We start from the raw sequence: 27,765 nt of genomic DNA, 5'->3' as shown, positions 1-27,765 counted from the left end.
AAAAATGGGATGTCCTATACTCTATGTTTTTTTTTCGAAATATAGTAAGTATCTTTTTAATGCCCTTAGGGATTTTTTAAACCAAACATTAGTAAATCACCACGTCATTTAGTTTAAATAAATATGCACGCCAATGCTTAGAGTTGCTAAGTAGGTCAGCATCACTTTGTTTGCTCCATCATGCTATTGATTAGAATAGAGGACCTAAGTAAGAGTGTGTGGTATAACTTTAAAGGGCATTCGACTGTAGCAAAGGATTGAGTAGCTAAGGAGATAGTTGTATGCTCCATCCATCTTTTCTAGTTAAAAGCCTTAGCTTCATGAGTGACTTTTAGTTTAAATTGTGACATGATTGAGTACTCATCAATTCGTTTGATGCTCCATCGTGATTGTCAAGTCAATTAATTTTGTGACATGTTAAATCCCTTAATAATAATTTACTTTACTATTTTAAAAAAAATAGAGAAGAATAAATATATGAAAAATAACATATTTTGATATAGACTTAAAGCCAATGACTTTTGTTTAGGTAACAAATGAACTAAGTAAATAAAAAAGATATTTGCTATAGGACGAAAGAGAGAATGCATGGGTACTTAGGAAATTTTTTTTAGGGTGAAATTTTTGCACTACTTTTGCTGAACAAACCTTTGACAATTAATTAATTTTAGGAAAAGAGAAGATTGTTGAGAACGGAGGTATAAATTGTTTTTTAAATAGCTAGGCAGTACGAGAAAGTATATTTTGCCAAGGTAAGATGGGTGTATTCATGCATTTAGATGCAATTAGAAGTAGTAACTCAGGTTTAAGGGTGTTATAACTCTTGAAAAGAGTTATATTTCATGTCTTTAGACCTAGCTAATTGCTTGTACTTAAGTAAATTTTGTTACATTTTTAAGATATTGTGGTTAGCATTTTTAATATGGCATTAGGACTTGGACTGTGGTGGAATTAGGTGCTTTTAATCGCTTGTGATGAAGTTTTTCTATGTTGGTGTGGTAGGAACAGGTTTTGGAATGAGGAAATAAATGAGTGAAGTTTTGTCAGGGCAAAGTGCAGATAGTTTGCCAGCACGGATGTCGTCGCAATGTTAGGAAGACCAAGTCAACATTTTTCGCATAGCAGTCCCAATTCAAATTCAAACTTGTACCAGATAAACCCCCTAAAAGAGGAGAAGATAATCACGAGCTGTTAGTTAACCCTAGCCTAATCTATCTATAAAAACCGATGAAGGGGACCTCATAAATGACGAAGAAAAAGAGAGAGAAAGATCTTTAGGAGTGAATAAGGGTTCGGCTGTGCAAAGGGTAAGAAGCCCAATACAATCCTTCTTAGCCATCATAGGACGTTGCGCTGTCGAAGTGTGGATTAGGCAAGCGAAAGTTGTTTCTTGAAATTATTCCGTTATTTCCATTAGTGTTCTTTTGAAAGACTGAATTGAAGTAGTTGAACGTAATGTCAGATAATACTTTGGTTTGGAATTTTATTTCCCAGCCCATGAGCTAAATCTCTTCAGGTTAGGATTACTTTTGATGAAACTTTAATTGTTTTTATAGATGTTGTATATATCTAATTTACTTTGCTGTTTCATTTGATTGTTCTTATTTATTAAATAAAATGCAATGATCTCTACACATAGAAGGTTGTTCACATGCTATAAACTGATTCTAATTTCGATACAATTAGGTTGGTTGGATTAAAATTAAATAGAATGAGCAAGTATTCAATTGACACTTGTAGTCGACTCTAGACATAGAGTCACGATCATATAAAAGGAACCCATGCAAGATATCTAAAAAGCCTCTAGACACGAGCAATGTAACTTTAGGTTTTGTCCTCGTGAGAGGCAGGCCATTTTAGATCTCTTATGTGCAGTAAAGTAGATACAATTTTTCCAAGGCATTATTGACAGTCGTGGTCGATTCTGGGTAATCCCGACCTTCCGAATCAACATCACTATATCCTTATTCTTTGTCGTAGTATCTTTATCCCAACATATTTAGTTGTTTTTTTCTTTATTTACATTCTATTTGGATAATCACTCTCGTTATTGCCATTACATTTATGCTTTCACTTTTGCCACAGAATTTCTAGTTATTCATTAATTCCACACATTACTTACATCATTACTCCACTAATTGCCACTACATATTTGTCATTGACTTTGCCATAACATTAATCGCATTTTATTAAAATAACCTAGCCACTTTTGTGCGTCAATCCAATCCTCATGAGAATGATTCTCACTCATCACTTTATTATTTGAACTGAAGTGTATACTTGCACAAATCGTATATCATTTTGCACGCGACAGTTGGGTCGGTCTAGGTTGTGCATAAGTGTTACTAAGTCCAGCCCTTTGGTTACTCCAAGAAAAATTAGGGTGGTTTCCCCAAGATGGGTTATAAAAATTGGATTGCAGTCCCTGCCTACCTTAGTTTTGGTTATGGTTCTGGTTACCCATGTAATAAATAGATTATTGGTTTGATGGACATTCTTCAAACAAGTGCCCATCTGCACAATAAACACATGCTACATTTTCGAATTGATTCGATGGCTAAGCTGCAAAATTATTAAACCCATTAGCAGTAAAGTTTTTAAGCATTGAGGGTATCGAGGATACCTGAGATGCAAGTGCAGTGAGAGCATCCACTTCATGTACTCCAGCGACTCATCTTCCTGACGCTGTTCAATTGGTTGGCCATTGATAATTGTTGCTGGCAATCCTTTCGATGATTTCATAAGCCTCGTTATAAGACTTTGAAAAGAGTTTTACTACCATTCTCGCATGAGCATTGAGACCATTGTATAATGTCTCTAGTTGGGATACAATGCGAGATTCCATGATGAGGGCACTTTCGTAACAATTCTTTAAACCTTTCTCATGCCTCATACAAGAACTCGTCATCCATATGTTGGTAGGTAGTGATCTCATTCCACAACTTAACATTCTTGCTAGGTAGGAAATACTTTATAAGAAATCTTTCTTCTAACTCTTGTCATGTGATAATGGAATCTAGTGGCAATAAATTCAACCAGGCTCGAACTCTGTCCCTTAGTGAATATGGGAACAACTTTAATCGTAATGTATCTTTGGTTACTTCGGCTAACTTGAAGGAATCAATCACCTTCATGAACAATCTTAGATGAAGGTGAGGATCTTCAATAGGCATTCCACTAAATTAACCCATTGTTTGAAGCATATGGAACATGACTAGCTTCAGCTCGAATTATTGTGTCTCGATTTTGGGTCTCCTAATACCTAGATTAAGCTTGTGAAACAATGGCATGACATATTGTCTTAAGTCTCCATCTCTATCATCAACAATAAGGATAGGATTTTGAGTATGATTTGTTCTTTTTCCTTGATTCTGATTTTTAAAGTTCATCTCATCGATCCTTCTTTGAACTACTTGTCTTCTTCTTTGTCGAAATGTCCTTTCAATTTTAGGATCTATAAGGAGTAAGTCGATAATTCGATCAATGCTCATAAACACCTAAAATAATCACAAAAAAAATGATTAGATTAGAATTGAATAGAAAAATAAACCAAAATGCAAAATTAACAATTTCACAAATAGTGTCTTTTTAAAATAGTCCCTGACAACGCCGCCAAAAACTTGAAACAACGAAAATGTGAAAGTGTACACAATCATATCAAGTAATAAAGTGACAAGTAAATGTTGAGTTATTGTACCCACAAGGACTGTGAAAGAAAAATATTTATGAAATGTAAATCAAACACTTTGGTGATTAAAAATATTTTGATTTTAATTAAAAATTTTTTGATTTTAAGGAAGCGATTAAAAACTAAAATTTAACTAAGTAAAATAAAATAAAATAAAAATTTCAATGCACGATTTCAAAAGATGGTTTTAATCAAGATGAAATAATTGTGTTAGATCAATTACATTCATTAACTTAGAATTACTAAATTCATGTTCATGTTGTTACGGATATTTTCACGACAACTAGGTAATTTGCTAACTATTGCTCATACGCACTTACTAAATTAACAAATCTCTTGAACATTTTTCAATGCTAATTCAAAAATTAATCAATTTTCATAAGCAAGTATAAGATTAATTGAAGTAACAACATAGTCCTATATTGAAACAATTTAATCACAATAATTTTACAAGTTATGCAAGGCTAATGTACCGCTTAATACCATCGCTAATTTAACCTTCAACTACCTTAGAAGATTAAACATGCATCAATTAAATCTGTGTCAATTAATTAAAATTTCAATATGATTAATAATTAATTCATTTGTTACCTTACAATTATAATGCAAGTATAACATAGGCATGATTTTATTTAATTGAACAAATTACCAAGGCTTAATAACAACACAAACACAATTATCATAATTTAAGTGGACAGAATGATATCAATCTAACGCGAATTAAATTTAAGTCATTTTAATTAAATAAATAATAACAACACAAAAGAATAATGAAACAAGAAAAATGGGAAAACAAAGAAGGGAAAGGAAGAAAGAAAGTGAGTGAGACAGAGAGATGTGTGGAAAGTTGTGGTGTGTGAAATGAGGAAAGGAAGAGGGGTATTTATAGGTGGGAATGGCTACTAAAAATATCAAAAAAATATCAACCACTCCCTCTCCCTTGGTCGGCCATGCATTGAGCAAGTTTGAGTGATTCAAACTTGTTGTTTTTAGCTTGAGCCAAAAAGTAAAATGCATGAAAAGTGGAGCGGTTGAATGGAATTTAGGAGAAGTTCGAGGGTTGTTTTGCAAGTGTAAAAATAAGCTAAAATCAACTGATTGGGTCAACTATATGGACGATTTTGGGCTGCCAATTTTACTTGGTGGATCAATCTTCTTTACTTAGCACAACTAGACCTCATTTCTCCTTCAAACTTTATATTAATTTTTAACCCAGTTAATGTTGGATAAAAATTAAATATTAAGTATGTTTAATAAATATTTTTGGACCGTCCATTACTGGAAAATTAATTAGTCTTGCTTTTGATTCACTTGATACATAAAATTACCCCTAACAGTTTAAGCCTTTCGAGGTGACTGCCGAGCCAATTTTCACCTTTTGTGCAAAACTGTCAAAAATAAACCAAATTTGTGAAATTTTATTATAAAAATAATTAAAATTCAATATGTTAATAATTTAAGTGCAAATTAATTATTTTATAATTAAAGTATGAATTTCGACAAAAATTACTACGAAACTACATGAATTAGAGCTAAAAATGTGCTAAAAAAGTCTATATAATTTTGTGTTTCCAGTAAGTTACATTGGCATGCAGTTAAGTGAATTTTCAAATATTTACGAGTTATGTCTAACATGTGCTTAGAGTTTGGAAGAACTCAAAAGGGTTTAATCGGATATGTTGATTCTGATTATGCAAGAGACCTAGATCGATGAAGGTCTCTCACAAGTTACTTTTTTGCTTTTGGGAATTGTGCCATTAGTTGGAAAGCAACAATTCAAGTTACAATGGCTTTGTTGACTACTGAAGCAGAATATATGGCAATTATAAAAGTAGTAAAAGAAGCAATTTGGTTAAAGAGGCAACTATCGTATATTGTGATAGCCAAAGTGCCATACATCTCACCAAAGATCAAATGCATCACTAGAGAACGAAGCACATAGACATTCGTTATCATTTTGTTTGAGAGGTGATCGTTCAAGAGAATGTTCAAATTCCTAAAGTTGGCACAAAACACAATCCGACCAACATGTTGACAAAGAGCCTTCCAGTTTCAAAGTTCGAGGATTGCTTGGAATTGGTAAGTATTCGACGAAGAATCAGTGAAGCCTGTAATAGGGCTCGACAAGGGAGTTGGTCCAAATACGAGTTAAGGTGGTGATTTGTGGGAGAATGTCTCTTATTTTGACTAAAGTTTATTTTGGCTTTTCTTCTCCCAATTAAACTCTATTTCTAGTTTTCCACTTAAACTTTGATTAACTAGAGTTTTTGTAGTCATATATTCTATGAATTTCTGCCTATAAATAGGCCTTAGTTACTTTTGGTTTTACACAACAAAAAGTATTTAGATTGAGAGAATTTTGTTCTTTGTTTCGAAGGTTTTTTTTCTTGTGGGGCTTCGGGTTTTTCTTTTAATTCTCTCCATCTTTTACACTCTATTTTATTATAGTGAAATCTACTTTGCTCGTGGTTTTTTATCCTCTCTAGAGGAGTTTTTCCACGTAAAATTTGCGTGTTCTATCTTTTCGATTCTTATTTTCTTCACTTTGTTCATTGTTTAATCGGGTTTATCCCCTACATTATCTAATATTTTAAGTAAAATTATAGTTATTTCATATAAGCAAGCCTATTACTTACAATTTGTTAAAGAAAAATGATCTTAATTAAAATATTATTTCAATAAAATGATTAAATTTCACATGAAAAAAGTCTATTAATAATATTTTATTAAATGAAATAAACTTTATTGCTACCTACAATTGATGTTTACTAAATAACACAACAATTAATGGAAGTGTTTGACTATAGTGGTCACTACGGCTTGGCACTACAAAAAACTGTGCAAACATAAACACAAAGAAGACCAAGGTTTGTTTATGCAGTTCACCCCAAACCCGGTCTAAACGTTATGACTGAATCTGGCGATGTCACATTATAACACCCCTTACCCGTATTCGACGCCGGAATAGGGTACGAGGCATTACTAGAAGACATACATTTGCATACGTATTAAACCGAGTTACAAAATTTCATCCGAATTAAAACTTTTAGATTATTAATGTGCTTTTATAATTCTTTACAACATATCCTCGAAATATTATATTCATAACAAATAGGGCCTACGAGACCCGATATTTACTCATGTAATTCAAAGCTTCATTTCCATTTCATTCACTTCACAATTTCTAATGTTCACAATTCAAATCAATTTCTAAATCCAATATATATATATATATTTCAATCATCTAAGAATATAATTCAAGTTACACGAACTTACTGAGCTAAATTGTAGAAATACCAAAATTTAGGGACATTTTGGTAATTTTCTATTTTCCTCAATTTCCACCCAATCTTGATATAAATTAATATTTCATTCAATTTATTAATTTAAATAATAAAATAATTCATTTCATGCAATTTGGTCACTTTTTGACATTTTACCAATTTACCTTAAAATATTACTTTTATTCAATTTAGTCATTGAACCTAAAACATGCAAATTGGTCATTTTAATGAGAACTCATGCTAGTTGAATAATCATTTATTTTCCTCCTCCTCTCCATTCCACATCCTTAATGTATAATATGCTTATATGTAACATTATATATAATTCCACCATTTATTTATATATTAATTCAAAGTTGTCCACTTGAGTCATAGTCACTAAATTATTTATATCTTGAGCTACGGAACTCCAAATTAAGATCTGCTAAATTCTTATGAAACTAGACTCACATATATTCTTGCCATAAGATTTTCAGAATTTTTGGTTCATCCAATAAGTACAGTTTATTCTTTAAAGTTTCCCCTATTTCACTATTTGACAGTTCTGACCCCTCTTCACTAAAAATTAATTATCCATTTGTACAGAATTTAGATAATGTTTCCGTTTGTTTCTATTGAAAATAGAATCACTGAGGATTTTAAACATATAAATTTAAGCCTCTAATTATTTTTATTCAATTTTTTATGATTTTCCAAATTCAGAACAGGGGAACCCGAATTCATTCTGACCTTGTCTCACAAAATTTATTATATCTAATTCCATTACTTACACCGTTTCTTCTATGAGAAACTAGACTTAATAAGATTTAATTCCATATTTTTTTCATCCTCTAATTCGATTCCACAATTTATGGTGATTTTTCAAAGTTAACCTACTGCTGTTTTCCAAAACTGTTTTAGTGCAAGATGCTGATTACTAAGTTTATAACTCCCTAATTCCCTTTCTCTATAATATTTCCCATCATTTTCACTTATTTTCCTTCACTAATATATCAAGAACGTAAGACTTTATTTAAGAAAACTCTACTATAACATCATTTCCATGCTTTTTCAACAATAAAAAACTTAAAAATATATTGAAATCTTGATGTTCTTACCTTGTGCTATTGATTTCAATCTTTAACTTGATTTTCTCTCTCCTCTAGCTTCTATTTCTTGAATCTAACTTGACATTCTATCTCCCCATTGTCTCCTTATTTTTTTTTTCTCTCTTGGAAGCTATGGAAATTCTTTTGATTTCTAGGTGAAAATAGTGAATTTTAGGTGAAAGGACCAAATTGTAAAGAAAGCAAAACTTTCTTTCTTCACTTCTCTTCTAACGTTGGTTGCATGGAAAGATGATAATTTTTTTCATCATCTTTCCTCCCTTTTATATTAATCATTTAATAATAAAATAATACTAAAATCTTAATAAAATATTAATTAAATAAGATTTATCTAATTAATTAATTACAAATATCACAAACATCATCATTACCTTCTAGAATTCTCTCTCTCTATTTGACCATTTTGCCCTTTATAATCTTTTGAAATTTCATCCTTGAGTCATCACTTAATTTGGTAAAATTATAATTTAGTCCCTCAAAATTCTTCACCTTTTCAATTTGGTCTTAATTCATCCATTTTCCTTAGTTTCTAGATTATTCCATCCTTAAAATATTTACACTATTGGTCCTTCAACTTTTTCATATTTAGACTTTAACCCCTCAAATTTTACGTATTTACTCTTGGGCAACAAAACTTTTCTCACTTTTGCAATTTAATCCTTTCTTGAATTAATATGTCATAATATACTTCCCAATGTTGATATAACTCAATATTACCCTTTTTATCACTTTATTTCCTTATTTTACTATATCAAGGATATTATTTTACTTTCTTACTGTAGTAATTTTCGGGGTATTACATCTGCGGAGTCTAGCTCAATGAGTAATTCCACTATATGTAGTCCACTATATTTAGTCCACACTACAACAAGTGAATCACACTTTATCACTTCCAAGTATAGAGATCTCACCTTTGCACCTAAAGGCTAGAACACTCACCTTTAAATTCTCTCATTGAGGATTTAGGCAATAAACACTAAAAGTTTACAATTCAGTTTGCACTCTTACACAAAACAGTTCCTCAATGAACAAAATCAAGTGCTCTCAATATGCTCTCTTATATAACCTAGACAAACCTCTCTAACATATATCAATCTCAACTTTTTAACTTAGAAACTAAATGAATACACAATAACTCCTTTAAAAAAGCTAGTACAATATAACCAATAAAAGCATAATGACCTTTCAAAATCAGCATCACAATCCCGACCAATTGTCTACAAAACAAGGGTTGTCTTAAATTCATTCGAATCCAATCTAATCTTCACTAACCACGGATTGGTTCCCATAGATGTACCATAGTATCTTCAAAATATCATCACAATAACTCGTCCAAAGATTTAGCTTCATTATATTGCCAACTTAAATATGACAACTAACTCCACTATCTCAATAGTAGACTGTAGTGGGCACTGCCGAGTGCCACTTAACTCAATACAACACACCTTGCCTTAACAATATTAAATGAGTGAAGTTAAAGATATCAATTCAATAAACTATTAAGTTCCATAATTGAATATTCTATTATAAATTGATTACTTGAATTAACAACTCATGATAAATTAATCAATTTAATTTGATAACTTATGTTGACTAATTGAACATGTTAGATATATGAACTTCATAATTAGTTATGTGAAAGAATGTAAACTAAAAGATGCATAAAAGCAATAATGCATGCATCTGTTATACATCTTTTAATTTTGTTGATTTGATTCTCACTTTGTTTCTTTTTTTAACATAATTCTCAATTTTTCATTGGATGGGAATTCATAATATGAAACTTATGGTAGACTTACAACACTTCTCTCTGTAACAGCATGCTGTTATAGGTGTATAACAACCACCTCTCTATAATAGATAAAATTTTGGTAAACAAACAAGGCTGTTATAACGAGGGTTGATTGTATATATAATAAGAAAGAAAGAAAGAAAAAATAAATACATAAGAAAAAAAAGTCAAATCATTACATTGGCTTCGATAGAGAAAAGCCAAACTCGACACTCATAGATGTCGAGGTCCTTAAGTCAAACTTACAAACTTGATACCCATCGGTATTGATGTACTCTAAAAGAATTTATTATGATCAAGGTTCGAGTTTGTAGTTTCCAACATGGTTTTTAAAGTTTAAATTTGTTGTCTTTCATTAAGAATGCAATGTACCTTATTATTGAATCCAAAACTTTGTTGATTTGAATGTATTTTCTTTAAACATTGATTTTGTGAAATTAAAATAATTGAACCCTAACAATGAGATGTAATGTGGTGGTTGTCAACATCATCCTTTAATCATGAGATCAAAATTTTATCTCTGCTAATACAAATGAAACATATTTGATGACCAATTATTTATTTTTTGAAAATATAAATAATAATTGATATTCACCTATTCTACGAATAGCCTCGATTCGAAACATAGTTATAAATAATAATAATAATAATAATAAGGAAAAGCAACAATCAAACACAAATACACGTCCTAAATACCCCCAGCTATATAAGTACATCTAACTTTTAGATCCAAATTAAATTTCTCAAAAAAACAAAAAAAAAAAGAGAGAAAAAAAGCCTCAGCCTCTATTATTTATTTCACACGCACCAAAGCAACAAGAAGCAGCAGACGAAGCGATTCTATTTTTGCCTTTAGTCTGTCATCAGAGTCTGATCGACGATTGGATTTCGGCCGATCTTCTTCCCATCATCCTCTTCAAATCTCCAATTAATTTGCTGAAAAACAGAGATTTATGCATGTTAATGTTATTGAGATTAGAGTAGATGGGGCACAGGAAGAAAAACGTTGCTCCAAGATCAAAACAGGCGCCCGAGCTGACTCCCAATAATGCGAAGATCGATGTATTGGCGCTTCCACTTGAATCCGATTATGGTTCTCCCTCTTCCTCGCCGTCGTCCTATGCGGCGGTTAAGGGGGAGTGTGAACGAGCCCTAACGGCACTCCGACGTGGCAATCATACCAAAGCGCTTCGGTTGATGAAAGATTCGTGTACTCGTCATGAGAACTCGGTTCATGCGGCGCTAATCCACCGCGTTCAAGGCACGGTCTGCGTGAAAGTGGCATCCATCATCGATGACTCTAACGCCAAGCAGCGGCATTTGAAGAACGCTATCGATTCGGCCAAAAAAGCTGTGGAATTGTCTCCGAACTCGATCGAATTTGCTCATTTTTATGCTAATTTACTGTACGAATTAGCCAACGATGCGAAAGAGTATGAAGTGGTGATTCAAGAATGTGAACGCGCATTGGCCATTGAGAATCCGGTAGATCCCGCCAAAGAAAGCTTGCAAGAAGAGAGTCAACAGAAAATATCAACCGCGGAGGCAAGAATTTTGCACGTGCAGAGTGAGCTGAAGTCATTGATACAGAAATCGAATATCGCTTCAATTTCTAATTGGATGAAGAATTTAGGGAGTGGAGAAGAGAAGTATAGGGTCATTCCGCTTAGGAGACTACCCGAGGATCCTATGGAGGTTAGGTTAGTACAAGCGAGAAGACCTAACGAGATTAAGAAAGCTACAAAGACGCCAGAAGAAAGAAGGAAAGAGATTGAGGTTAGAGTTGCTGCTGCTAGATTGTTGCAGCAGCAGAAATCTGACGCAGCCTCTTCTTCTCCAGTGTTGCAGGGCGAGGGAGAGAGGAACGGACTGGATTTTACTTCCGGAGGTGGACAAAGGGGAGGAGCAGATAGGAGGAGGAAGAATAGTTCTACAGCTGAAAGGAGAGATTGGGTTCGATCGTTTTGGAATTCAATGAGTGTTGATTCGAAGAAAGATTTGCTTAAGATTAGGGTTAGTGATCTCAAAGCATATTTTGGTTTGTTGAAAGATGGGTTAGCGAGTGAGGTCTTATCAGAGGCTTTAGCATTTGCGGAGGTTAATAAGACTTTTAAGTTTTGGGTTTGTTGTAGATGTAGTGAGAAGTTTGCGGATTCAGAGTCTCACATGCAGCATGTTGTTCAGGAACATATGGGGAACCTCATCCCTAAAATGCAGACCGTTCTGCCACAAAGTGTTGATAAAGAGTGGATAGAGATGCTCCTTAACTGTTCTTGGGATCCCCTGGATATTTCTGCTGCAGTTAAAATGATTGGCAACCAGCCTAAATTTGGTGAGCCGGAGTTTTCTCATGATTTTTACTCACGGAACCATAATGAAGATAGTGATAATTGCCTTAAAGATGTGAGTGGTAAGGAAAATTTTAGGGATCCCTACAATTGTGGTAGTTTTAAGGGCGATGATTGTGACAAAGTTCATAACATTGAATGCAAAGAATGTGATGGAAACCAGGGTTCTGTAGCATATCCCCTTATGAATAGTTGGCCGACAGTGGATGATGCTGAGCGTGCCAGGCTGCTTGAAAGAATCCGTGCTACTTTTGAACTGCTTATTAGACATAACTACCTTGCTGCTGGCCATCTTAACAAGGTGACACAGTTCACAATGGATGAGTTGCAGAGTATGGTTTCTGGTTCTCAGCTTCTGAATTACGGTGTAGATCAGAGTCCCATGTGCATTCGTTTTTTAGGAGCTACACAACTTAGAAAAATCCTCAAATTATTGCAGGATATATCTCATTCTTGTGGTCTGGCTAGATATTCTGAGAAGACTGCTACTATGGATGATGTGAATGGTGCTGCTGAGGTTCTTGAGGTTAAAGAGAAGATTATTCTTAGTGCAGATGCTTCCTGTCTACTCCTGGATGAACATTTATTGCCTGATGCAGCAATAGAAGATGCTACTCAAGGCAATGCTAATGGTAGCAATGGAAATGGGGTTTTACAGGATGCTGATGCTCTGCTGTCCTGGATATTTGCAGGCCCCTCAAGTGGGGATCAATTGGCATCATGGATGCGCGTGAAAGAAGAGAAAACGCAGCAAGGACTTGAAATACTTCAGATGCTGGAGAAAGAATTTTATCACCTACAGAGCCTCTGTGAGAGGAAATGTGATCATATAAGCTATGAGGAAGCACTGCAGGCTGTGGAGGATCTCTGTCTTGAAGAAGGTAAGAAGAGAGAGACTTCCACTGAATTTGTTCATAGAAGCTATGAATCTGTCCTTAGGAAGCGAAGAGAAGAACTTGTTGAGAATGAAAGTGATGTTATGTTCCTCAGCGGCAGATTTGAGTTGGATGCTATATCAAATATTTTAAAAGAAGCAGAAGCACTGAATGTCAATCAATTTGGCTACGGGGATACTTATGCTGGTTTGACTTCTCAGTTATGTGACTTGGAATCTGGTGAAGATGATGACTGGGGAGCTAAGGATTATCTGCATCAAGTGGACACCTGCATAGAGGTTGCCATTCAGAGGCAGAAGGAACAATTATCAGTTGAGGTCGGTCTTTTACTTTATGGTCAACTTTCAATATAAAGAATTGATTCTTAAATTGCCATTCTTAACTGTTCCATTTTTTGTGCAGCTTAGCAAAATTGATGCACGAATTATGCGAAATGTTACTGGGATGCAGCAGTTGGAAGTCAAACTTGAGCCTGTGTCAGCGCATGATTATCAATCAGTGTTGTTGCCTTTAGTGAAATCATACTTGAGGGTATGTAATAAACCGGTTAAAGTTTTCATTTGATGTTCTGTCTCTTCTAGACAAAATGTATATATCCTGATATTGCTTTTACTTTATATGTTTTATTAATTATTTTTATATTAGGTACACTTGGAGGATCTGGCCGAGAAAGATGCCACTGAGAAGTCTGATGCTGCAAGAGAAGCTTTTTTAGCAGAGCTTGCGCGTGACTCTAAGAAGGGTATTCGAGGGGGAAATGATAATTCCAGACATTCACAGGATAAAAGCAAGGATAAGAAAAAGAACAAGGAGTTCCGAAAATCCAAGGACTCAAAGGTTACTTGTTTTTCCTTTTTTTCTTTCTAATAGTTCATCTGGACCTAAGGTAATATTCTATTGTGCAGGTCTAATGTTTTCTTACTGTTTCAGGTTTCTGGTGGAAACGAGCTGCATATACTTACTGATGAGACTGCTGAGCAAGTGTATGTTTTCCTCCTGTTTGAATTTAGAGATTCTTGTTTATGATTTTGAAGTTTTCTGCCTTCACATAACTGTTATTAATACTATTTGGCGTAGTCTACTACTAATTTGCATTTTCATGTGTGTTTTCTTGCAGTTCTTTGGCAGTTGCTTCTGATGGTGATCATCTAGGTTCTGAAGTTGTTTCTGTGAATAGTGATGACTTGAAACAACAAGAAGAGGAACTGAGACGAAAAATTGAGCTTGAAGCAGAGGAAAGAAAGCTTGAAGAGACTTTGGAGTATCAAAGACGGATTGAGAATGTGGCTAAACAGAAGCATCTTGCTGAGCAAAATAAAAAAACCAATCAAGCATATGCAAAGAATGCACGAGATGGTTTGCATGATGCTTACTTGGAAGTAGGTGATCTAGATATTAAGGTAAACACTCTTCCTTTAACATGATGAGATGGAAGTTGGTCAGTGCTATTATGTTGAGATGTGCTTTATGCTTTTCTTTTTAGAGGAACCATAATGAGAATATGAGATATTTAGAAAACCATATAAACTTTCTTTTCAGGAACATTTGGCACGAAGGAACGGGGTTGTAAACAATTGGAATAGCATACCGGTGAGCAATGCCAATGGTTCAGTTGTGCCAGTAACTCATAATAAATTTAAACAAGGTTGGCAATGTAGTAAAGTTTGTGAATAGGCTAATTATCACCATCAAACCTGGGAGATCTCATCTTTTCATATTATGCAGGACTATCTAATGGTTCAGTCTCAGAGGATGGTCTTTTGCCTAGTGAAAGACGGACAGGAAGAAAGGGTAGACGACATAAGAGTTCCAACAAATTTCTTGATGGAAAGTCTCCAGTAGTGTCTTCTGAAAAGGAAAGTATTCAAGTTGGAAGTTCTCATGTCCATGTAGAAGAGCAAGTTAGATATGTTGATGGTGTCCCCACGGATAGCGGTAAAATTTACTTTGTGTTTTGTTGTGCTAGAATGTTATATTTTACATTGCTCAACTCTATGCTGATGTTTACGCAGTTCCAAGTACTAGAAAATTAAATTTACTTTGTGCTTGTTGCGCTAGAAGAATGATGTTATATTTTACTTGTTAGGACTTGGGATGTATTAGACAAATGGTTCTATGATAATTGAAAGATTATTTAGATTTAAACTGTCGCGGTGGTCAGTTGTGCTTCTTTTCTCACATCATTTATAGTGACAGGAAAAGGAGAGATTAATTGACTTCCTCCTATTTTACTGCCACATGGGTGTCTTCAAAATGGAAGCAGAACTGGATTTTCATGATATTTGTCTCGATGTTGATCTGCTCATGTTATTTAATGTGTTTATGTGTGCAGTGGAATTATATCTTTCAATAACATGACACTTTGATTCTTGTCTTAATTAATGCTCATGAAAATTTTATTGGATATCATTATCAGGTCTTTCAATAGCATTATGTCCTTGTTATGGTAGGTTGTTTTTCAGATTTTGTCATATTATAGGAACTAAATTGACATTGGTACTTTGTGAAACCAGTTGTTTCCGTCTCTGGAGAAGGCAATACAAAGACTTTAGGACAACTGCAAGCTCAGGAAGATGATGAAGAAAGGTTCCAAGCTGACCTTAAGAAGGCAGTTCGCCAAAGCCTTGGTAATGTTCTTACTGGGTTTACTTATACATGCTTCTTATGGTTATGCTACACTTTCTAGCATTATGTTTGGCATTGGGTGTCTTGAAACAAGTCAGTTTTACTTCTTGAACATAAAAGAACTATTGTAGTGTATATTTGATGATTTTTCTTGGGAAACCATCTTCTCAATAGCATCTTATGAACAAGCTTAAAATGATTTCACCTATGAATTTTTTAGCGGCAAAAAGAGGTTTTGGTTTTATCTATTTAAGGAACATTTTGCATCATTATGTATTGCTTTTCTGCAGTTTATGTTGTGACTCACTTGGGTGAGAGTTCTTTTTGCTGGGTATTTGTTAGAAGGGTTAAGTATTGGAGTCCTCTATCTGATTGTCTAATGCACTATAACTTTTTACGATGAGTTCTGTTTAGTTATGCATCAGTATTTAACTAGATTGTTTTGGCTCAACGCTTGTGAGTAATATATAAATGTGTTTTTGGTAGTCGATCGTGTAGTGGCACATATATTTTCACATTGATGCTTCAGTACATGTTGAAATAAGTTCCATTTATATGAATTGGACTTGTATTAGTTTTGCCTAAAGTTGCAATTTTGTTGCATATTAATTTCTGTAGTTTCTATTCAGTTCTATAACATTCTTCTTTATTTATTGCAGCTTGGCTGGGAAACTGGCAAACTGTTACTTGGTGTCAAGTTCCTAGTTTTCAGTTTCATTGAATATCTTGGCTAGTTCAGCAGCTTTATAACCTTGTATTTATCTTATTTTTTAGACACTTACCAAGCACAAAGAGTACCTTTGCAAGTAAACAACCATATTGTCTCACCAAATGATGTCTCCAATGAAGGTTTGAATGAAACTGATGTGTTTGGTACTGGCCTCCAGAATGAAGTTGGTGAATATAATTGTTTTCTGAATGTTATAATACAGGTTTGTTTTTTCCCGTACGAGTGAAATGGTCTTTTTTGCCATACTGTTCTGAACTTCGCTTTATATATAATCTTCTCTTGCTAAATTGCTTTCTGCCTTTTGTATAACATCAGTCTTTATGGCACTTGAGACGGTTTCGTGATGAATTCTTGCGGAGATCGACATCAGATCATGTTCATGTGGGAGATCCATGTGTTGTCTGCTCACTATATGAAATTTTCATTGCCCTGAACATTGCATCTACTGATGCACGGAAAGAACCTGTTGCCCCTACATCACTTAGAATAGCTCTTAGCAACTTGTATCCAGATAGTAACTTTTTCCAAGAGGTAGGTTCAGTTTTTTATCTTACAACTTGGCTTTCTGATTGAGGATATTCTTGAAACTCACACAGAAAAAGGGAAATGAGTTGGACAAAAAGTGAAGCTACTTAATTGTTATATATCTCTTACCAATAGTTATGATTTTAGATGGATCCTATGTTGGAAAGTTTTGACATGAATAGTAGCAATTACAGGCTCAGATGAATGATGCTTCTGAAGTATTGGCTGTAATATTTGATTGCCTTCATCGCTCTTTTACTTCTGGTTCGAGCGATTGTGATGCTGACTCGGGGGACAGCCACTGCACTGGCTCCTGGGATTGTGCAAACAATGCTTGTATAGTGCATTCCCTTTTCGGGATGGATATCTTTGAGCGAATGAACTGCTACAGTTGTGGTCTGGAGTCCAGACATTTGAAATACACCACTTTCTTTCATAATATAAATGCCAGTGCACTGCGAACAATGAAGGTATCATCCTTTAGAAAATAATTTAGTTCACAAATTCCTGAACAAGTTTATTTTTCTTGGTTCTTCGTAACAAGTTTTGGTTTCTTTCAGGTTATGTGTGCAGAAAGTTCCTTTGATGAGGTTTTAAATCTTGTGGAGATGAACCATCAGTTAGCATGTGATGCAGAGGCTGGTGGCTGTGGGAAGCTCAACTATATCCACCACATTCTCTCAAATTCACCACGTGTTTTCGCGACAGGTTGTTTTTAGAGGTCTTAAGTGGATTTATACTTAGCCACTCATACTCAGTGATTTATACTTATAAAACCATTGTCATTTTTTTTCTTGCAGTTCTTGGATGGCAGAATACCTGTGAAAGTGCTGATGACATAGCAGCAACACTTGCTGCCTTAAACACTGAAATAGATATTAGTGTCCTTTATCGTGGTCTTGATCCGAAAAACAAGCATAATCTAGTCTCAGTGGTATGTTTGTGTATTCTTCCCCCAATCTATTTGAGTTTTACTTTTAGTACAAATTTAATATGCAGAAAGATGTGAACTTTGAACATTGTTTGTAAGGTTTAATTTTGTTGCGTTTTTCATATATCTTCTGAAATTGTCAGGTTTGCTATTACGGGCAACACTATCACTGTTTTGCCTATAGTCATGATCGTGAAAGATGGATTATGTACGATGACAAAATTGTCAAGGTAATATTGTGCTATTTTATGATGTCATCCAGTGTATCCTGTTGTTTGTGGTGTTACAATCTGATATTTGATGTCCAGGTAATTGGTAGCTGGGCTGATGTCATTACAATGTGTGAGCGGGGGCACTTGCAACCTCAGGTTCTATTCTTTGAAGCTGTAAATTAAAAAAATGGTTGAATCTTGTTACGACATTTGATACACCAGATAGCCTTGAACTTCTTAACGAGGGTTTGGCATCTGATTGCTTTTGGTGGTAAGATGTTCATAGTCACATTGCAGCTTACACCAATGCTGTTTATACCGTATAAACATGCAAAATTGATATCAAAGAAAGTTTGAGAAGTTTTGGTTTGTTAAGAAAATCTTGAGATGTGATATAAAAGGAAGAGTTTCAGGATAAAATGTGTTTTTGTAGGAGAAAGTGGTGTTTTTGAGGGAAGAAATGATGTAACAAGTAGATATTCTTGAAAATTGAGGAAATTGGACAAACGGAAGAGCATGAAGCTAGTTTTGGTTTTTTTAGGTACTTATGCCCTTATGCCTCCAAATTCATTTTCTTTCCCAATAAGGTGGCTTTGGGTTCGGTTCAGTTAATACGATTGGGTGACGATGAATGGCATTGAAGGAGCAAATAGCATATAATAGTGCAAAGAGGAATGCCCAGTTTTTAGGAGGATACGTGAATTGTGGGGGGTGAGTGGGAAGTTATTAGATTCAAAAAAGAAAAGTGGTAGATTTAGATGGGTGGTTTGGGTTCTTTCCAAAGATTGTTTCCCCCAATAGTTGAAAGATGGTTTTGTATAGATTAACATCAGGGCTATTAGGGTCTTTCATTCAACTATTGATGATATAGTCAAATTTTATTGTCATCCTGATGTTGATGAGGTTACATTACATTACATGGTGATTTATATGAATTTTTGTTTTAATTACCCAATTAGTAGCTACCATCCCCTCCCTCTCAAATTCTGAATATATTTCTTGCTGTAGTCATTTTGCATTTATGTCTAAGCAGATTTATGTTAGTATTTGAAATATAAATCTGCAGTAATGGGTACAAATATATGGTGCATCAGAAGTTGCACTTGGACTTGTGTTGTGCTCATGTATTTCCATGTGTTATAATCATGTTTAAAGTTTTATATGCGTAATGCAAATATTGATATGTTAATAACTTGTTATATAAATTGACACATACGTATTATATTTGTTTATGTTAGATATTTTTTCATGTCAAGTTTCGTGTCGTGTTCTGTACCATGTTTTAGTTATTATCTTTTGCTCTCATGTTCAACAAAGTTCCCAGCTTTAATTAGTAGAAAGTGTAGTCATATGACCCATTTGTCTATCAAATAAAAATGGTTGGTTGATCTTGGGGCATGTTTGTTTGGTTGTTTATTTGTGTATATTTTCATTTCAGAATTTTGATTATTTCATCATTAGATGATGATATGAAATTGTATCAATTGTTTTAGGATTAAAACTTAATTTTAGAATATCATACCAACATAATTTGTATTGTATGAGATTTGATAAACAATGATTGCCCCTAGGTATTAGAACTTTCCAGGTTCTACTTCGGCTCCTAGAATTTCGATATTTGTCCCCAACCGCTCGTATGCTTTGGAATCGGAAGATACCTCTAAAAAACCTCCTGTTTTCTATACGACCTCGCACTTACTTTACACTAGATTTTCACAAAGCCACCATATTCAAGAAAAAAAAAATATTTTACTCCTATTTTATTTTATTTGGGTACTTAAATTTTTTTAGTAACAAGTGATACTTCATCTATTTTTTGCCCAACCATTATGCTTATTTTAAAAAAGTATGATTCACAAATTAGTACTTAAATTATATTAATTATTCTTTTGTTGCCCATTTTACATCAAAATGTTATATCTGTTAAAAGATTCTAAATGATAATAAATTGTTATAATGTTTGACAATGACCGAAATTTGCCCTCTTGAGGTAGAGATGGTGGTGATTGATTTTGTTTTTGAAGGTTGCTTGTTTGACTTGACAGGATTGGAAAAGTTATTTTTTTTTGATGAAAATTAGTTTTTTGAAAATTGGTTTAGTCGGTTGGACCTATTGGTTTGGGAATCAGTTGGGTACTAATTTGAAGATAGGGGTTGAATTGGTTGGCCCATGAATTGATACAGATCGATTGAACTGAGGTAAAAAAATTGATTGAATTGGTTTTATTTATTTTTAAAATATATATTTTTAATTTTTATGAATTTTTTATAATGTATTTAATTGAACCAGACGAATCCGCCAAATAAAAAATTAGTGGCATAATCGATTTGACCATCTCTACCAACCTTAATCAAAACATGAAGTTCAAATGCTCACACATAGAAGAAACTCAATATAAAAGGAAGGAAGAAAGAAAATATAAAAATAAAAAGATGTACATATAAATAAAATAATAATTTGCCGCATGAATTTTTTAATTGGTAATTTTAAAAAAATATATAAACTTAATCGTTTGAATAATTATTGAACTAAGAGAGAGACTAACTAAAGATAAAAAGTAGTTTAGGTATTATTTGTGATAACTATATTGACGAGTTTTAAGAGTTAAAATGTTTTTTTCATGTACTATAAATTTTAAAAAAAATACAAACACCTTTATACTTGTATAAGTATTTGATCTGATTTTGTTTTGTTTTGGATAACACCAACCAAAATACATCTAAACAACTCTATAGCTATAGATACCAATTATTAAGTTTATAAAACATGTTTAGTTCAAAGAATATCACAAGATTCTTGAATGACATTTTCAAGTTTTGATTTCAAAGATGACATTAAGCTTGTAATCTTCAAAATATGGGATGAAATTCTAATACCATATCATCTTTTGTATCAATTTAATTAGGGTAAACTATTTCTATGATCACTCTAAAATTGAGTTTATCCTATTTTAGTCACTTTAATATTTTTCTCAATTTAATCACAGTTGTTAATATAATTACTCCAACTGATCACTCCTTTGTTTTCTCACTAATGGATTGTTAACTATGTAATACAAGTAATTAATTTTTTCCACATAATTAAAGAATTATACACTCAGTTACAACCAAAATGACAATGCTTTAATAACCCCTAAAGATTAAACGGTGAAGCTAAATGAAGAAAGCGACAAAACCTATAAAATTAAACCCCTAATGGATCGAAATAATTTTTTGAATTTTATTGAATTGGTGGAAAAAAAACCCTAAACATTTCAATTTGGGAGAAGAGAAATTAGTTGCAAAAATAGTGATTTGGGAGGAAATTTTGAAGAGGAAAAGGAAATTTGGTGAAAACGATTTGAGAGCATAGTAAACAAAGGTGTGGTGAGGGATACAACAAAGCATTATGGCGAGGAGACAGCTTCGTTTGAAGGGGCATAGCCAGTGAAATACGGTAATGGTGGTCTATTGCGATGTTTATTTAATTTATTGATGAAAATTTCCTAAATTTATTTTGGGTTTTGTTCAAATGTCGGTTGTAACTAGTCTTGACCCATGCTTCGTGTATTTTTTTGTTTAGATTCTACTATGTTTGGGGTAACACGTTTTCAGTTTATGATTGTAAAATATGTTGGATTGTTGGGTTTGTGTTGTTGATTTATTCTATTCTATTGAGCCTTCATAACTGTTTGCATTGTTTGATTGAATTTTTTAGGGCTGATTGTTGAAAGTATCTATGAAATAATTGTGGCACTGGTATTTGATGCATTGAAATTTAAAATGATATCTATAGATAGAACATAAGAGGACCTGAAAGTGTTGACTTTCTTATTGATGTCATTTTATGGTTAGCATGTTGGATTCTTTGTGCTTTTATGCATGATGAAAGATGGGAAATGTTAACTTTGTATAGCAGTATTGTTGAATAGAAAATTGTTAGGAATGTGGACTATGTGTTGTCTGCTGGTGAAGCACAAAAAGGGATAGCTGGAAAAGTTAATTCCATGTTTGCTTGTACGTTTGATGGTCGTTGTGGCTCATAAGTTGGGATTCAAACAATTTTACTGGACCATATGTTTGTAAATATGCCAAAGGTGTATCTGAATATTGATGCTTCCTGCAAGTTGATAATAATAAAATAAGGTGTAAACATGTGTCTGGTCAGTGATGCTATGGTATGACTAGTGTATCTAATTAATTAGAGTATGGTTAACAAACGCTATACTTTTCATACTGTTTTGGAGTATAAGGAAATTTAGATTTGTTACTGTTTCATGCATTTAAATTAAAAGAAAATGTTATTGTTTTGGAGTACAAGAAGCAGTTTTATGCTTAATATTAGGGTTTTTTTAGAAATAGATTAGAAGTTAATGCTTTTTACAGAATCCAGATCGGACTATTTTACAAGTTGTCATGAATCATGATGGGCTCCTATTGAACTCGCTAACCATGAAATGCAAAGGAAGATCAGTTGGTTACTTTGACTATTGCCATGTAGAGGCTATTTCCATGATTGAAATGCATGGCATGATGTCTCGAATAAGTCTGAAGGAGGATATGGTTCATTTGTCTTGGTAAGAAGAAGGAAACGTTAGGCCACTGAAAATTGATAGTGATACAGTTAATACGGTACCTTGTATGCCTAGAAATCATTATCTCCATGTATATGTTGAAGATAAAACATATGCTAGTGTTGAAAGTCAATGAAAGACAGTAGGTGATGAAGGTAGGGAAGGTAAGGTAGCAAGTGAGGGTAGGGAAACAAGGAGTACAAAATCTGATTCAAAAGATTCCAACTACCATGCTTATAAAACTAAAATAGATTTTTGTCTCTGACTTTGAAGATAATAACAATATTATCGGTGAAGTTAATGAGAAGGTTTGTGAAGTTCATGTTGTTCAGGTTGTAGAAATGAACCTAATGGATTTATGAGGTGATGATAGGGGAAAATCAAGGATTAATGGTTGAGAGTGACACTAAAAGCGGGCTGTTAGAGTCATTACACAATGTTCACTCTTTTGACTCGGAGGGAAACAATTCCCCTAAATCCGACACTAGGATAGATATGGGAAACCCTGACTTGAAGACTGGGATGGTATTTGCTAATAGGGAGGTTCTGAAGGAAGCTATTAGGCAATATGGTAGCTTGAACAGATACAAAAGTGAGGTTTGACAAGAATGGCAAGAAGAGGGTAAAGGCAGTGTATAGGTCAGCCTGTCCATGGTTTTTATGGGGTTTAAAGATGAATAAAAAAGATCCCCAAGATAATACTTGGCAGATGAAGACAATGACATAGTTGCTTGAAAGAGACCAAGAATAGGAATATTTCTAGCTAATGGTTGGTACAACATTACCTGGAAAAGTTTCAGACTGATCCTACATATTCCATTCGTAACCTACAACAAGATGTGAAGAAAGACTTCCTAATTCATGTGCCCCATAGAAAATGTGGTAGGGCCAAGATTACGACACTAGAGATGGTTATAGGAAGCCACAATAAACAATATGGGATGATATGAGTACCTAGGGGAACTTAGATACACAAACCCTAGGACCACAACCATATATGTAAGCTAGACAATAGGTTGTTCCAACGAATGTACATCTGTTTAGCTGCTTGTAAGGAATGGTTAAGAGATGGGTGCAAGCCAATTACCAGCCTTGATGGCTGTTTCTTAAAGGATTACTATGGAGGCCATCTATTGTCTGCAGTTGGGATTGATGCAAATGATTGTATTTATCCCACCCCATTGCATATGCAGCAGTAGAGAGTGAAAACCAGTCATCATGGTTCTTGTTCCTTGAACTATTTGCAAATAACTTGGACATTCAGAAAATCAACCATTAGACATTTATGACTGACAGACAAAAGATATTTGTATTACTTTACTATTAACTATTTTTTATTTGTTTATTCCTAACTGATAGTGGAAATGACATGTCTAAACACGTCCTTGTGGAATCCATTGCTGGGCTATTCCCTAATGCAAATCACAAGACATGTGTTAGACATTTATACACTAACTTCAAGAATAGCCACAAGGGTAAGGCATTGAAAGGTACCTTATAGAAAGCTACCAGATCAACATATGGAAGAGAGCTTGTTGAAGTAATGGTAGAAATGAAGAATTTGTTAAATGCAACACATCAATGGTTGGCTCAGAAACACCCAGCTTAGTCGTCAAAAGCTCATTTCTCCACCAGATCCAAATCTAACATGTTGTCAAACAATCTATCAGAGTATTTTAATAAGGTAAGTTGACTCCTAACACCATTTTTTTTATGTCTTTTAGATTTATTTCTTCACTAATTTGCATACCACTAACAATTTTATTGTTTATGTCTACAAGTTTATTCTAGGTGCTAAGGATAAGCTCATCCTAACTTGCGTGGATACCATTATGACCAAAATTATACAAAGGATTGCTCAAAAGAAAGAAGCTAAGAAAGTCATTGAACCATTGTGTCCAAAGATTCAGAAGAAGTTGGACACCAAAACTGAGCTGTGCAATAGGTGAATCGTTCCAACTCATTTTAAGTTCTTAAATATCTACTGTTTGGCTAGTATTTTATAAGTGTTGTTTTGGTTAAGTGTTGGTTTGCCATATGTTCTTACTTATATAATGATTTGCTACTTTTTTTCATATGTTCTTAAATATCTAATGTTTTACTACTGTTTTTAAGTGTAGTTTTGGTTATATGTTGGTTTTCCATATGTCCTTACTTATATAATGATTTGCTACCATTTTAAATATGTTTTAAAGTGTAACATATGCCAAAATTTCACATGTTCTTAAATATCTAATATTTTGCTATTGTTTTTAAGTCTTGTTTTAGTTAAGTGTTAGTTTGTCATATGTTCTTAAATATCTACTTTTTGGCTACTGTTTGTAAACTGTTGTAACATATGTCAAAATTTTCTTATGTTCTCAAATATCTAATGTTTTGCTACTGTTTCTAAGTCTTGTTTTAGTTGAGTGTTGGTTTGCCATATGTTCTTAAATATCTAAGATTTTGCTACTGTTTTTAAGTGTAACATACTTTTGTTAATAGGTGTTGTCCAATGCATGTTGGTGGGCTGATGTGCCAAGTTGCATGTGGTCCATCCCACAACATGTGGTTAACTTGGATGACCATACTTGTTCATAAATAAAATAGGATCTAACCAGTAATTTATGATGTTGAAACACGTGGATAAACCATAATTTCTAACTAATCTTTTTTTCCTTGAAAGGAATTCCATTAATGTATTAACTATCATGATGATGTTGCAAGAGAGGCTAGAAAGTTATGCGGACCCTTGTTACCCCAAGACCACATACATTTCAATTTACTCACATTTGATCAAACCAATCAGAGGTGCAAAACAGTGGAGTCAAGTTCAAAGTATAGAGCCAATACAACCTCTAGTGCCTAGAAGGCCACCAGGCAAACCCCGCAAAGCAAGGAAAAAGGGAGTAGATGAAGCTCAACTACTGGTGAAAGATGGTCGAGGAGGGCATGCAAATGAACTGCATGAAATGTGGTGGTCAATCGGGCCACAATGTCAGAACATGTAAGGGAAGGTTTGAGGTAACAACAAGAAGAAAAAAAACTACGCATAAATCTCAGAGAAAGAAAAAAGTCATTGGATCTCAAGCTGCAGGTGCTACACCTCAATCAGCAACTTTAACACCTCCAACTGATACACTAAAACCTACAACCCAGGGACCTGAAACTGCACGTAATACTACAAGGTTTAAGGAAAAACTTCTTGTGTCCATTTAAACTAAATTGCCTAATTTCAATAATTCCAACTATCCACCAAGCTTATTTAATAATTAAAAAAACCATTGTTACTCGTATAGTTTAAGAGAGCTCCTACAAGAACTCAGCAACACCCTCCAATCAACCAAACTCCAATTGTCACCACTGTGAGAAGGGTGCCAAGGATAACTAATTCAGGAATAATGTTAATTTAGCTAACTCAAGAAAATGAAGAAAGCATTGTGGTCGATTTTGGTACAAAGGAGAAAGAGCCAACAAAAGAGCGAAGGCTAGAAGCTTTACTACTTTTTTTTTGGGGGGATATTGTTTTTTAATCAATGTTAGAATGTTTGGTTAATTACTTTTTTGACAGATTACTAGAAGGTTTTATTTGGAGCCTATTTGGCTTTGTTAACATTGTCTAGTCTCACTTAATTTTGTTTTTCATTTGGGTACATAGGTATGTCACGGCTTGTATATCAAAGTCTGTGATTAATGCACAAAGAGCATTTCATGGAGGTTAATTGATTAAATGAGGTTCATTTGATCCACTTGAACTGACTTGATTTGTGGAATATATGTAGAAATCTATCTACTTGCAGTCTTGGTGGCCTAGTGAAACATTTAAGGAAAATAAGGGCTATATTGGTAAATGTTGACATCATTTTTTCGTGAAAACGGGGTCGACTTGGGTTTTAATAATAAAAAAATGAACATGGGAGTGTCGACAACAATCTTTTTTGATGAGGTGTAATCGGGTCACCTCGTAAAATGATTATTTTAATAAATGGTTTAGATTTATTAAAACAATGCTTTTGGTCTACAGTATTCAGAAAAACATGTTTGGGAGTTGGTTACGTACGAGGAAGGATTAGCACGCTCGTAACGCCCAAAATTGGTACCTAGTTGATTAGTTAATGACTTAATGTCGAAGATTGAAAACTTTAAAGAGATTTAGAGTATGATCCTTAAAAAACTCGAATGATATGGATTGAGATTTAAGAGGATATTTGCCTATTTAGTCGAACGAGAAATCGAAACCCAGCACGTTAGGGCACGTTCTCTCGAATTTCTAAACGTAAAATATTGCCTCACTTTGAAATTTCGAAAGGATATTCGGCTATTTGATCAGACGAGAAATCGAGACCCAGTACGTTAGGGCACGTTTTCTCGAATTTTCCAACGCAAAATATTGCCTTAATTTGAAAATTTTTCCTTTTGATGTATGGTGTAAAATATGCATGACGAAACAATAACAAATACGACGAAGTAAGCATAAATAATGTGAGTAACAACAAAATGATGAGTAGGCAAAATGAAAACGACAAAGCGATTACATATAAAAAAAATAGCAAGTAAATAAATAAGTAGAACTAAAGCATTTTAGAAAAGTAATAGTGTATGTGAATAAATAAATAAACATCAAGTAACAATGATTACAATAAATAAAATAAATAAAACTATGTAAAAAGAAAATATGAAAATATATGTGTTTGTATAATTTTAAGTTATGAAAATAAATAATATATGTATAAATATATGTGGATAGTTTTTTATAAAATAAAAACGCGTATACATATAAATTATAAAATATATGCCAATATTATAAAACATATGTATGCATGTACATATTTTAAAATGATAAAACATGGAAATATATATATATATATATATATATATATATTTAGGAATTATAAAATATATGTATAGGTTATAACAAAGAATGTATGCATATATTTTTAAAAATTATAAAATGTAAAAGACGTATGTATATACATATATATATATATATATATAAATAAAAATGCATATAGATTATAGAATAATAACATATATAAATATGTATATATATTAATTTTAAAAATGTATGTGTATTATAAAATGCGTACATGTATATG

The 27,765-nt window shown here is 33.4% G+C and overlaps 2 protein-coding genes and 1 non-coding gene across 7 annotated transcripts; all 3 read left to right on the top strand.

Moving 5' to 3' along the window:
- Window positions 1–2,838: 2,838 nt before the first annotated feature.
- On the top strand, window positions 2,839–2,945 carry LOC128039408 (small nucleolar RNA R71). The gene has a single exon (XR_008193910.1). It is a non-coding gene; the product is annotated as a small nucleolar RNA R71 (small nucleolar RNA).
- Window positions 2,946–10,611: 7,666 nt separating this feature from the next.
- LOC105788113 (uncharacterized) lies at window positions 10,612–19,092 on the top strand. Its single transcript, XM_012614845.2, has 15 exons — window positions 10,612–13,431; window positions 13,517–13,645; window positions 13,760–13,951; window positions 14,045–14,097; window positions 14,232–14,514; window positions 14,654–14,759; window positions 14,840–15,049; window positions 15,628–15,741; window positions 16,514–16,671; window positions 16,785–17,000; window positions 17,189–17,464; window positions 17,555–17,702; window positions 17,795–17,928; window positions 18,069–18,155; window positions 18,234–19,092. Exons 1-15 carry the CDS (start codon window positions 10,855–10,857, stop codon window positions 18,318–18,320), a joined length of 4,770 nt encoding a protein of 1,589 aa, XP_012470299.1. The 5' UTR covers window positions 10,612–10,854; the 3' UTR covers window positions 18,321–19,092.
- Window positions 19,093–21,175: 2,083 nt separating this feature from the next.
- LOC105788115 (uncharacterized) lies at window positions 21,176–26,418 on the top strand. 5 transcript variants are annotated; one of them, XM_012614850.2, is made up of 4 exons: window positions 21,209–21,573; window positions 24,120–24,374; window positions 24,472–24,635; window positions 25,356–26,418. In XM_012614850.2, exons 2-4 carry the CDS (start codon window positions 24,339–24,341, stop codon window positions 25,678–25,680), a joined length of 525 nt encoding a protein of 174 aa, XP_012470304.1. In that variant the 5' UTR covers window positions 21,209–21,573; window positions 24,120–24,338; the 3' UTR covers window positions 25,681–26,418. The 5 variants fall into 5 exon arrangements, 3 of the variants coding, with proteins under 3 accessions (XP_012470304.1, XP_012470303.1, XP_052483169.1); XM_012614849.2 differs by having other exon boundaries at window positions 24,050–24,374; XR_001131880.2 differs by having other exon boundaries at window positions 21,176–21,573; window positions 22,503–24,374; window positions 24,472–26,418.
- The last annotated feature ends 1,347 nt before the right edge of the window (window positions 26,419–27,765 follow it).

The sequence above is a fragment of the Gossypium raimondii genome, chromosome 2 (genome assembly GCF_025698545.1).
Source record: "Gossypium raimondii isolate GPD5lz chromosome 2, ASM2569854v1, whole genome shotgun sequence".
Classification (NCBI taxonomy): domain Eukaryota; kingdom Viridiplantae; phylum Streptophyta; class Magnoliopsida; order Malvales; family Malvaceae; genus Gossypium; species Gossypium raimondii.
The sequence above is the reverse complement of the archived record's forward strand: the minus strand, read 5'-3'. Positions and strand labels throughout refer to the sequence as shown.